At 45.1% G+C, this 12,447-nt stretch overlaps 1 protein-coding gene across 6 annotated transcripts; it reads left to right on the forward strand.

Moving 5' to 3' along the window:
* Positions 1–856: 856 nt before the first annotated feature.
* POFUT3 (protein O-fucosyltransferase 3) lies at positions 857–11,208 on the forward strand. 6 transcript variants are annotated; one of them, XM_015849580.3, is made up of 5 exons: positions 857–1,049; positions 2,924–3,132; positions 5,127–5,412; positions 9,180–10,015; positions 10,963–11,208. In XM_015849580.3, exons 2-5 carry the CDS (start codon positions 3,052–3,054, stop codon positions 11,185–11,187), a joined length of 1,428 nt encoding a protein of 475 aa, XP_015705066.2. In that variant the 5' UTR covers positions 857–1,049; positions 2,924–3,051; the 3' UTR covers positions 11,188–11,208. The 6 variants fall into 6 exon arrangements, with proteins under 6 accessions (XP_015705066.2, XP_015705069.2, XP_085385714.1 ...); XM_015849583.3 differs by having other exon boundaries at positions 5,127–5,337; XM_085529587.1 differs by lacking the exon at positions 857–1,049 and adding an exon at positions 1,283–1,401 and having other exon boundaries at positions 5,127–5,337.
* The last annotated feature ends 1,239 nt before the right edge of the window (positions 11,209–12,447 follow it).

Genomic DNA, 12,447 nt, shown 5'->3' on the forward strand with positions numbered 1-12,447 from the left:
TACATGGCCAGTGTCATCTGCACGCTGACTGGGCTGTTTGTCAGCTGGGTACCCTATCAGCCTTTCTGGAACATGAGACACACAGCTCCTCCATAGCGTAAGGAGAGGTGTTGTGTGCTCAGTATTTGGAGCAAATGCCTCCTTCTGAGTAAAAAATTCTTTCTGACACCTAACAAATCTCCCCTCATTTAGATGAAAGCCATTCCCTCTAGTCCTATCACTATCAGACTGTGTAGAAAGTTTCTCTCCTTCCAGCTTATAAGGTCTCTGTAGGTACTGACAGGCCTCAGTGAGGTCCCCCCACAGCCTTCTGTTCTCCAGGCTGAACCAGGCCAGCTCCTTCAGCCCTTATTTTGCATAGAAGAGATGCTAAAGCCATCTCAGCGTATTCATGGCCTCCTCTGGACCTGCTCCAACAGCTCCTTGTGCTGAGGACCTCCAGCCTGTTGTGCTGTTGTGTTCTCATCCTTGTTCACTTTCTCCTTCAGTGCTTGAAGTATCAAATACGTGTGTGTATGACAACAAGCATGCCATGCTATACACACATATATGGTTACAGCTATGCATAGGATACATAAACATCGGCTCTGCCCTGAGCCTACACAACCAGCATTTCTGAGCAAGTACCTTTTACTTTAAACAGCAAATGCCAAAAGCTGCCATAGAGAGAGATTAGGGTGGACACCAGGCTGGCAGCTGTTTGGGTGCTGATGGTCGAGCACAGCCCACAGGGATGCCCTGGAGTCCTTTGGAAGCGTACGGGACTCCGAGAAAAGCCGAATTGTTTCTGGCTGTGGGAGGTGCTCAGTGATGGGGAGAAGGAAGGCAGAGGGCGGGGAAGGCGCGGATCCGCACCGCCCTCCGCGGGGCCCCGCGCAGCGCTCGCCGGCGGCCGCCTCCGCTTCCCAGCGCGCCCCGAGCAGAGGCTCAAACTGAAAGTAAATTAAAAAAACCAAAACAACCCTAAACAACCACACAAACCAAAGCAAACTCCAGCAAAGATCTGCAACAAAACAGCCCAACAGCGCAGCGACTGGGGTAGCAGGCGGGTGAGTACAACAGTGGGCCGCCCGGGCAGAGGATGCTGGAGCCGAGGGCGAGTGGAGGCCGGGACTGCAGCCCCCGGGCAGCGATGAGGGACGAGACGGGAAGGAACGGGAGGGGAGAGTCGCGTGTGGGGCAGTGCCCAGGGCTGTCAGGAGGGGCGGCAGGAGGGCTGGGGGGAAGGTTGAGAGGGTGTGGTGGAAAGTTTGGGAGGGCGTGCCGGGGGCTGCCCCGTTGCACGGGACGTCGGGACGTGTGATGAGGTTTCCAGCGCTGCCCTTAAGTCCTTCGGAATGGCTCGAGATGCGGGAGCTCTGCGAGGTCTGTGCTGCTGCAACCGGGGCCGGACGTGAGCAGGTACAAGAGCCAAGCCTCCTCTGCCTTAGTCTGGGCTATCAGTATTTCCCCTTCCTAGAACCAAGAAGATGCCTGCATTTGTAACTGGGTGCGGGGAGAGGTGGACTCTCAGTAAATCATCAGAGTCCTACTCCAATGTGAACGGGGAGGTGAACGCTGCTATAGGCGCTGGCGTGCTCCCTGTGCGTGGCTGAGCAGGTCTTCACCACCACAGCTGCGGTCAGAGTGCAGCTCCTTCCTCTCCCTCCTTTTGCCTCAATTCAGCAGTAGCAGAGGAAGCGCCGAAAGAACAGAGCCCAGAAGATCCCACCAGATTTCAAAAGCACTGACCTGGCAGTGGTGCACTTTAGTGCCCGCACTGAACCTTTGAAAGCTGCAGTCCCATGCAGAGCTGAACTTCCCCAGCATGGCTTCATGTGAGGCTCTATAGAAAAGGCTCCTCTGTTGGTTGATGGAAAGGGATAAACTCTTGTTATAGTGGAAGCAGAATCAGAACCAGCTTCTGTTTCTAGGTGCCAGTTGCGCAGAGGTGGGAGGTGGGCTGGAGTGGTGGCACCTATCTCTCTCAAGGAGATCTGACACTTCAAGAGCGGGGTTGGCATGCGGGGGAAGTTGGTAGGCACACACATGTGAAGGGAATGCAGTCACGTATGTCTTCCTGCAGAAGAAATGCCAGGGCTAAATTCCAGAAGGCACATCACTCTAAGAGAAGTATAACAGTTTACTTTTTTTAGAAAGAGTATTGTTCCGCTTTCAGAGTATTCAGAATATCCAAATTTTCAAAATAGAATCCTGTACCTTGAGAGAAAAGTCTTGACTTTCTCCTGTGGGTTTTTTGTTTGTTTGTTTCTGTTACTGGAATTTGTATTAATTCCAGTTGTCAGGAGCAGGAAATTTTGCTCAGGAACATCCAACATATGGTGAAATGATGTGAAAACTGAATAAAGAGTGTCATTAAAGGGGAAGAGTCATTTGAGGACAGGCAGCCTAGCACAGATGTAGATTGCAGGGGAAAGAAAACTTGTTAAACATTCATGTCTGGATTTGGAGAGAGTTTATGTGCTATGTAGTTATTTTCTCCATGCATTGGGTGTGATATACTGGGGAACAGAAGGTCTAGAAGAATGTTGTAGTAGTCTCAAAGCCAGACAGTTGTATGCCTCCTCCAGCAGAATTTCCTGGGCTTGCCAAGGGATGGAAAATCTTACATGGCTCTCCTGTTGAAAAGCAGCACAGTTTGCCACCTGAAGCTCAGATAAGCATGTCAGCAGGGGGCAGAGCCAACAGTATCTCTCTTTTCTGCCTGCATGGTGAGGGAATATGTGAGGCTGCTCTGAGAAGAGGCCAAGCCCAGTCTGAGCAGAAGCAGAGCGCAGTGTGTGAGTGCTGCTTGTGCAGACTGCTTCCTGAGCAGGCTCAGATCAGTGTTTGGGCTCCTGCAGAAAGCTGTAGGTAGACAGCAGGTTGGTCATCAAACTCGAGGAGCACTTATGGTTGATGCTGTACTCTTTTTCACCTGTAGTCCTTGTGAAGTGGAATAAAGATGGCATGGGACAGCACTGGAGCAAAGGCTGAAGGCTTCAGACACACTGGTTCTGCTGACGCCTTGCTCTGACTGCCCTTGGCACCCTGTGGACCTGGCAGTGCAGCATGGTCAGGATGAGGAGGAAGAGGCTGTGGACATCTTGCATCTGCTTTGCAGCTTTCTTTTTCCTTGTGGTGACACTCCAGGTACAGGGGCAAGGGCAGGGGGGAGTATATATGTGGTCATATTAAAAATATGACCAATTCTGGCAGATGAGGGGCATCAGTCAAGGTAGCGAACGCTGTGAGAGTAATGTTTGAAGACACTCTGTCAGCAGGATTGGCCTCGTGATGCCTGCTGATCTCAGAACTGACATTACCTAGGGAACTCCTTGGCTTTCGGAGGAGTTCCTCAGAAGTGGTGTACCAAGCCACACCATGGTGTACTGCCTCCATCCAGCACTGCCTCCATCCAGCACTGCCTTCTCAGTCTTCTCAAGGCCATGTGTTTAACATGGTGAGACAGAGGGTTATGACTGGACCCATTTCAGTCTGATATGGCAGGCTGATGAGAATCATCTGAGCTCATCAGTAGGCAGTGATCTGAGCAGTCAGTAAGCAGGCCAGCAGGCTTGACTTAGCATTGGCCATACTTATCACTGGGAAGTCAGTATATGGTCAATAAAAAAATGAATGGGGAAGTATATTGCAAGGACTGCTCTAAAGCAAATACCTCCTATTTTGTGATGTTGGCCCATGATATCAGTGGCAGATGTTGGTGGTTCAGCAGTAGAGACTAAACCTTCCCACCAATATCCCATTACATTTTGCTGCTGTGCAACATTCTGACACAATGGCATCTAACATGGAAGTGCACATGAAGTAATGATGTGTACGTACTTACAGGACTATGTGAATTATATTACTGCAATTACATCTTACCAAATTCCTTGACAAATAAACCTTATCCCCAGCCAGTATCCTGTCTACTTGCCAATGTGTGAGTATTTTCTGTATTCTTTGTGCAGCTGCACTTTGCACAGCCAATTGTGTGTGTTGTCTCAGCATCCTGTGTTGCACAGAGCCTATTTAGTCTAGTTACAATCAGTGTATTTTACTAGACAGTAACAGTGAATGACACAGCAAACAGTAAAATGAATGCACGCAGTAACACTGTCAGGGAAGATAAATGTTTTCAGCTAACTTAGTATAAACAGTACTCTCCTACCTTCCAATATCCTCCTTCAGAGCCATCCAAAAAGTGGAAGCGCTGTGAGCCAAAGCTGTCTAGTGGATCTGAGTTCCATCATTCTTGCAGCTGTTCCTGGGGTGGCATTAAGCACTGCCTGTGAAGATGCACATGTAAAAATAAGCTCTGCCTGTGAAGATGCACGTGCAAAAAGCCATCCATATGGTAGCAGGAAGGTCATTGCCTTGCTGAGACTAAGGGCAGCTTCTGTGTACCCTGTGGGATCACCCGTGGATGCCACTTCTGTTGCTTCACTTTCTTTCCCTGCCCCAGGACAATTGTACCATGGACCATTGTACCTGTAGAAAAGTATTTTCACAAATACTAGGACTACTGAAGCCTGATTCTCAGAGTACTTCTCTCCCATGGCTGATGGCAGGCACTGTTGGAGGTTTCTCCTATGAGCTGAGGCTTTTTAAGGCTCCTCATAGGTTTTTGTTTTTAATCTATAAATGATGGTTTACACTGGCAAGTCTTTTACTTCTCTGTGTACAGATTTTTATTTTTTTTTTTTCCTTTTCCTGGCTGTGAAGTTGTAGTTAAGTTTTCTTTAAGATTTATCTGCATCTGATATACTCAGTCATTGGTTTAAAAATTAAGAAGCATGGGCACATGAACACCTCATTTTACAGATAATTTCTAGAAGAAACTTAACTACTGTGTGGCTTATTTTGAGAAAACGGCAGAATTCGTGTTGTTCAGTTGTGTGTGACATGGCCGTATCCCAGTACAGAAATTTATTTACTTCCCCTTCCTTACCTATTCAAATTGAAGCTCTCTCTGTTCTGAAGTAAAGAGTTCACTGCTTCAGTGAAGTGTTTTCACTTCCCTAGCTGATAGAAATTTTACAGAGGCTCACTTACTACTTGGTGCTTGAAATAGAATGTGTCAGGCAAATGTTCTGGCTAACAGCAGTGATGCACTGTGATATGTTTGTTTTTTTCTCCTGAAGGTTATCACGGAACTGGGCAATTCAGAGAATAAGGAAGCAGCAGTCTCCAGTTTACACAGTGGCCCACTGAAGCCTGATGAGAGACATGCTTCCCTGCTTAAGAAGAAGGAACTTTACAGTAACTTCAGGACAGAGCCTGTTACAGATCACTACCCCATCCTGCTCTGGTGGTCTCCCCTGACTGGAGAGACAGGGAGACTGGGGCAATGTGGTGAGGATGTTTGTTTCTTTACTATTAACAAGACCTACCAGCACAGTCAGATGACAAGAGCTTTTTTGTTCTACGGTAAGGTGCTGTTTCTTTCTAAGGGAGAAGCTTTCCCTCCTGTCATTTTCTCTTAAGATATTAAATATTCTAGGTGGAAATCACCGAGGAGAAGAAGGTTTACACAGCTCACTTTGTTAAACTTTGCCTGGTGCTGAATCCATTATCAGAGGTCCAGAGACCTTTGCAAAAGTACTCTGAAAAGTGACCATGCACATCCACAGAATGACTGTTCCCTTGTCTCATGCTACTTTCCAGTCACACGTGTGCTCCCTGTTTATGGCAGAAAAGCTCTTTTCCATTAGTTGCCAACTCATGTAAAAAGTCTGAGATCAGGCTGTTTTTTTCCAGTTTTCTAGCTTATCACCCCCAGCAGAAGTTCTGCACGGTCTTTGTTGCACTTGTGCAAGTCTTTTGTCTTAAGATAATACCCTCACTGGTAACTGTGCAACTGCCCTGGCTCATGTGCCAAGAGATTGCCAGCAGACTGTAAATGGAAAGTACTGAAAGAAATGTATTGATTCCACACAGGGAATGGCAGCTAGGGCAGCTTGCTGAGCTTTTCTGGCTCTGCTGCCTCAGAAATTTCCCACTACTTGTAATGTAACAACAAAACGCAGAAGTGGCATCTTCTAAAAGCAGGCTTTATTTTGTTATTTTCCCCCATGTCATTGCAGGGAAACAAAATAACCTTAGGTGGAAAAGTAATGACAAATGATTTTCTGTGATTGCTAGATTCAGCCCCTTTGTCTGGAAACAAAACAAAACAAAATAGACTTCTGAATCTTCATTCACTAGTTCAGGACAAAGGTGAGCTAGAAATAGGAGGAGAGGGGGGTCTTTTATGTAGTTGTTAGCAGTAAACCAAAAAACTCGTCAGTAATCTTTTCAGAACTTGAAGTAGGTCAGCATTGTCTACTGATAATATAGTGGTCAAGCATGAAAGCAAATGAATAACAGTGAGGGAATGAGAAGCTGACCCAATTAAAGACACGGAAAGCTAGGTTTGCATCACATGAAAGTTCTGAAATCTGGTATTTCTGGTCTCTGGCAGAGATTTTGTTTGCCTGCTTCAGCATTGAAAGAATGATTACTGTTCATGTTCAGCCAGTGATGATTTATTTTAATAGGATACGATTCACTTGCTGATTTTTAAAAGTTTATTTTTCTGGACTAAAGATCTTGTAGTTTTTCTAGTGATGCTCTCTTTGAACTGCATATAAAAGCATCAACATATTCAGAAGTGCTACTTGTTTTTAGACTACAATAAACACTCTCACTGTGCCAAAATCTTCAAAGACAAGGGGTTGAAAGCGAAAGATAATGCTGTGTCAATACAGAAAAGCATACCACCTCCCATTCCTCAGATGCGGTTAACTGCAAAAAGGGAGATTTTGACGTTCCTGAATCTCCAAATTCAAAAAGCCTACTAAGTCAAAGAAACCTTGAACATCTGCATGCCGATGCTAAGATTGGATTAGGGCACAGCTTTACATTCCAAAGAAGTTCATTCATTCCCTCCTAACGTTTGTTCAGTGAACTTGTCAAAAAATGAATGTTTGACAGAATGAACATTATGCAAAATGGGGTGCAGATGTTTTTCAGCAGAACTGCATAGCTAGTAACAGCTGCTTCTGTTTGCTGTCCTGGCCTGACAAACCTGTAGGTGTGGAGGATGACTTTGTCAAGTCTCCTCTCTGGAATCTGAGATGTGACAATCACTTGCTCGGTTTTGTCTATGTCTTTGGGGGGGATTCCAAACCTTACCTTTTCAACATGACATACTCACAGAGTATGTTTGTACCAATCCTGTTTCTCCTGAGAAAACTGTACCAGCAGTAGTGGGAGTAGAGGGAGATGCCCAGCTTTTCTTTGCTGGAGAGTTGGGTCTTTGGAATATGAACTGTGAATGAAAGATGTCTCCAAAGATGTAGAACTCCTCTTGAGAGCATCTCTTATTTTCTCCTGTACTTTATCATGTATCTAAGATTTCCTAATAGTTTAAAAGTCGAAATTGCTTGTCATTGCAATCTTGCTATGCTTTCTTTATCCCTTCATAGGCTCATTCATTTCCTATATTTCACAAGGTGGGTAACATAATGATGTTATCATCTCTCTAGTGCTCAAAAGCTTTTTGTCTGCTTTCTGGATTGAGATTGGCTAAGCGTTCTACTAGAATCAGTCATTTTGGAGTGATTTTATTTACTGTGCATTTTTCTTTCAGTTTCTCTTTGGCTAATTTCATTTTTGTTTAATAAGTTTTGACATGATACCCTTTTATCTCCATGTCATCCTCTTTCTGATGTCATTCTTTCCCTTTCCTCTGCAGTGAATTTTCCTTCTCCTTTGCAAGAGAAAGAACTGAGAAAAGAGAAAGAACATTTCACTATGTGTTGCTGCTTCTCTTCTGAGCTTCACTTAGAACAATGTCTTTTCAAGACCAACTAGTCTGTATAAATAACTCTGGGCTTGGGACCACCCTTCAGTGGAAAACAAAGTTACATACTTGGTAGCCTTAAAGCAAAAACCAACCCAAAACAAAGAAAAACCCAATGCTCTTTTAAAGGTCTTGCACTATAGAAGGTTTTTATCTTCTTGGCACCTATTATCAGTCTTCACTGCTTTAGTGAGGTCTTCTGTTGAATTTATAAGGTCACTCTTGGAGTCAGCAGTCTTGCACAGACACAGAGATCCTTGGAAAAGGTCATGAGTGTGCTAGGGATAGTAGAGTGTTATATATGAAGAAAGGGGATTTGTTTTGTCCACAAAATCAGCTGTTACCTTTGTTTTGGTTTACACTGCCTTGCTTGGCAGTGCAGGTTAAAAGTTTTGGATGGCCAGTGCTGGTACTTAAGTCAAAACCAGATATAATTTGAAGATGGCGAGGAACTGTCTTAGCAAGAGATTCATCAGCTTTGCATTTAACTTGGAGAAAGGCTAGTTGTATGGATGTGCAACTGAAGGGAGAGAAAGGCTGAGATTCATGATTTGATACTTTGAATTCAGTTTTGCAGACCAGCCCTTGAGAAAATATTTATAGGTTTGACCTGAAGCTCTCACCCTGACTTGTCTGGGAGGCTCACTGTCCTTCCAGTGAGGTGCGAGCAGATGTAGTCTGCTTTTTTGAGTTTAGGTTTGACTCTTCCTCTAATCCTGACATTAAATTGAGTCTTCTGCCAGAGGTTATTCCCTCATGTATCTGGTAGTCAGCTGTGAAATATCATCTGCTAGTTTTCTCTTTGATAAACCAAGTAGATTGTCTTCCAAAATCCGTGTCTTTCCAGCACATCAGGTTATTCTTACAATCTTTGTGCATAACCGTGTCCCGTGTTTTAGCATCTTTTTTGTTTTGGTACTAGAACCAAATTCATCCCTGTAGTTACCATTTCCCTTTCATCTTAGATAGAGGCAATACCATCTGTTCCCCCATTTGCATAGACAGAGAATTATTAAGCATCTTATTAGTCTCCCTTCCATGCAGTAAAATGTGAAATGTAGTGTGTCTTTGAAATGAGAGGCTTTTAAACTAATATGACCTGAAAGTAAACCACTTCTAATGTTAACTACTGATCCCTAGTCTCTAGATTCTTCTGCTGCCAAATTTACTCCTTTCTGTCATAACAGTCCTCTGTCATTGCATGAAGCGCTCTCTTGGTGGTGCTGCTTTATAATCTCGTAAATTCAATATTGTAGGGCTGATGTTAAGTGAAAACTGGATTTCTATGTACTGTCCTTCCGTGTGACATGATAGAGAAAGGCCAGACTAAACACCATTTTCTTTTCTCTAGGTACTGACTTCAGTATAGACAGCCTACCCCTTCCTCGAAAAGACCATCATGATTGGGCTCTTTTCCATGAGGAATCACCAAAAAACAACTACAAACTTTTCCATGAACCAGCTGCCACCTTATTCAACCACACTGCAACTTTCAGCCGTCATTCTCACCTTCCGCTGACAACTCAGTACCTTCAGAGCATAGAGGTTCTCAGGTCCTTGAGACATATGATCCCAGTGCAGATGAAGAATAGCCTGAGGAAGCGGCTCGCACCACTTGTGTACGTGCAGTCTGACTGCAGCGCTCCTTCTGACCGGGACAGCTATGTACGTGAGTTGATGTGTCACATTGAAGTTGACTCTTATGGAGAATGTTTGCATAACAGAGACCTTCCTCAGCATCTCAGAAATCCATCTGCCATGGATGATGGGAACTTCTATAAAATACTGGCGCAGTACAAGTTCATTCTTGCTTTTGAAAATGCCATCTGTGAAGATTATATCACTGAAAAACTCTGGCGGCCTCTGATGCTGGGAGTGGTACCTGTGTACTTTGGTTCTCCCAGCATTACAGACTGGCTCCCCAGCAACAAGAGTGCAATCTTGGTATCTAGTTTTTCACATCCTCGAGAGTTGGCCCACTATATCAAAAAGCTGGATCAAAATGACCAGGAGTATGAGGCCTACCTGGAGTGGAAACTGAAAGGAGACATTTCCAATCCAAGACTGCTTACAGCAATGAAGGATCGCAAATGGGGAGTGCAAGATATCACTCAGGACAATTACATTGACACATTTGAGTGCATGGTGTGTAACAGAGTGTGGGAAAACATCAGAAGAGAAGAAAAGGTACTTGTGACTTTATAACGACACTAGGTTTGGAGTTGATTATTAGTTTTATGGCTAGCCTACGATCACTGGTATTGCAGTGTCATTGAGTTGTATGTCCTTATGTCGAAAAGTCTCAGCAGAAGATATGAGTGGTCGGCCAGGGCACATTTTCATCATTTTTTAAGCTGTTAATGAGCACAGTTCTTAGAATAGATGAAAACACTTTTTGTGCCCAGTAATGGAGCTGGTTAGCATCTATAGTGCCCTACAGCACTCCTATACTCAGTAGGCCAAATATGTGATGGTGACAATCTGAGTTGCATGGTAACTAGTCAGCTAGAAGGGGAAAGATGAAGAAAGCATGTGAAGTTATTACAGGTGAACTGAAATGGGGAGTGCAAACTAGCAAACTTTACATTTAACAAGACTTTCCTGGATGAATCTACTTTAAGTCTACGCAGATATCTACTCTTTAAGCATGAAATACAAATATGGAAAGGTATAAAATGGATGAAATGCAGGATTCCTTTCCCATGCTGTGATGGCTCTGCAGTGAAGCAGACTATGAAGACCAGTCTGCTCTCCTGACCAGATTTGTAACTTGCTCTTCATTTCTGCTTAAAAAAAAAATCTCACAAAATGTGTGCATATTTAAGATGAAAATTGATTATAAAGATGGAAGTAGAGCTCATTGTCTTGGGATTTGAAGTTTGCCTAGCTGATGCTGCTTGTTTGCAGCCAGACTTGATCTGATACTCTGGCTCTTGTCAGCTTAATTTGCCCTTATTCTGGGCACCTCAGGGAGAATTTCCACTCAGCCATCTACAGGGGCATGGCTAGGGGCTGTGGTGGAAGGGTGAATGTCACTGACATGCTTTAATAACTTACTAATGACAGAGAACCTTTCTTGTCTGTCTGCCAGGGTCCTTGAATAACCCATTCCTTTCATTTTTCTGCATTGCCAGGGATGGCTGCCCCAGAGGTGGAGTGCTCAGGTTAACCATCTGAACTGCCCCAAACCTGAGGCTTTCTGGTTCTCCTCTTCAAATCCCAGCCAGACCTCCCTGCAAGAGATGTGGATAGCAAGTTTTGAACAGTCCAAGAAGGAAGCCTGGGCGCTGAGGCAGCTGGTGGAAAGGAACAGGAATTTTACAGCTCAAGAATTTTGGATGCTTGTATTCAAAGAATAAATACAACAACTGTAAAACAAAGTGAAGTCCTCAGAGAAATCTATGGTTGCCTTGTTGTATGCAGGATTGGAAACAGACACAAGAGACTGACTTTAGCATGTTCAGTGCTCAGCAAGTATAAGGCGCTGAGGAGTAGAACCACAATACTGGGTGGTAGGTGTGTGTGCATGTATTGTCATTAGCTCAAATATCTGAGCATTATAGCACAAGTTCATCAATTGACCCAATGTCAATCACATAGCTGGTCCCTGTGAAGCAAATGGATCTCTCCCTGTCTTCAGATACACGCCTATTCATAGCCCCAGGACTCCTTTCTTTCACACAGAATCACAGAATCACAGAATTACCCGGGTTGGAAGGGACCTCAAGGATCATGTAGTTCCAACCCCCCTGCCTAGCAGGGCCACCAAACATACACATTTACTAGATCAGGTTGCCCAGGGCCCCGTCCAACCTGGTCTTGAACACCTCCAAGGACGGGGCATCCACAACCTCACTGGGCAGCCTGTTCCAGGACCTAACCACCCTTCTAGTAAAGAACTTTCCCCTAACATCCAACCTAAATCTTCCCTCCTTCAACTTAAAACCATTTCCCCTAGTCCTGCTATTATCAGCCCTTTCGAAGAGTTTACTCCCCTCCTGGGAGTAAGTTCCCTTCAGGTATTGAAAGGCTGCAATGAGGTCACCTCGCAACCTTCTCTTCTCCAGGCTGAACAAACCCAACTCCCTCAGCCTGTCCTCATAGGGGAGGTGCTCCAGCCCCCTGATCATCTTTGTGGCCCTCCTCTGGACCCTTTCCAAAATTTCCATATCTTTTTTGTACTGAGGGCTCCACACCTGGACACAGTACTCCAGATGGGGCCTCACAAGAGCAGAGTAGAGAGGGACGATCACCTCCCTATCCCTGCTGACCACCCCTCTCCTGATGGAGCCCAGGATCCCATTTGCTTTCCGGGCTGCCAGAGCGCACTGCTGGCTCATGTTAAGTTTCTCATCTATCAGGACCCCTAGGTCTTTTTCAGCCGAGCTGCTCTCAAGGACAACTCCTCCCAGCCTGTACAGGTGCCTGGGGTTCTTCCGGCCCAAGTGCAAAACCTTGCACTTTGCCGTGTTGAACCTCATTAGGTTCACCCGAGCCCAGCTTTCCAGCCTGTCAAGGTCCCTCTGAATGGCATCTGTTCCCTCCACCGTATCGACTGCACCACTCAGCTTGGTGTCGTCAGCAAACTTGCTGAGGGTGCACTCCATTCCCTCATCGAT

The sequence above is a fragment of the Coturnix japonica genome, chromosome Z, assembly GCF_054131305.1.
Source record: "Coturnix japonica strain WE chromosome Z, WE-NBRP24, whole genome shotgun sequence".
Taxonomy (NCBI): Eukaryota; Metazoa; Chordata; class Aves; order Galliformes; family Phasianidae; genus Coturnix; species Coturnix japonica.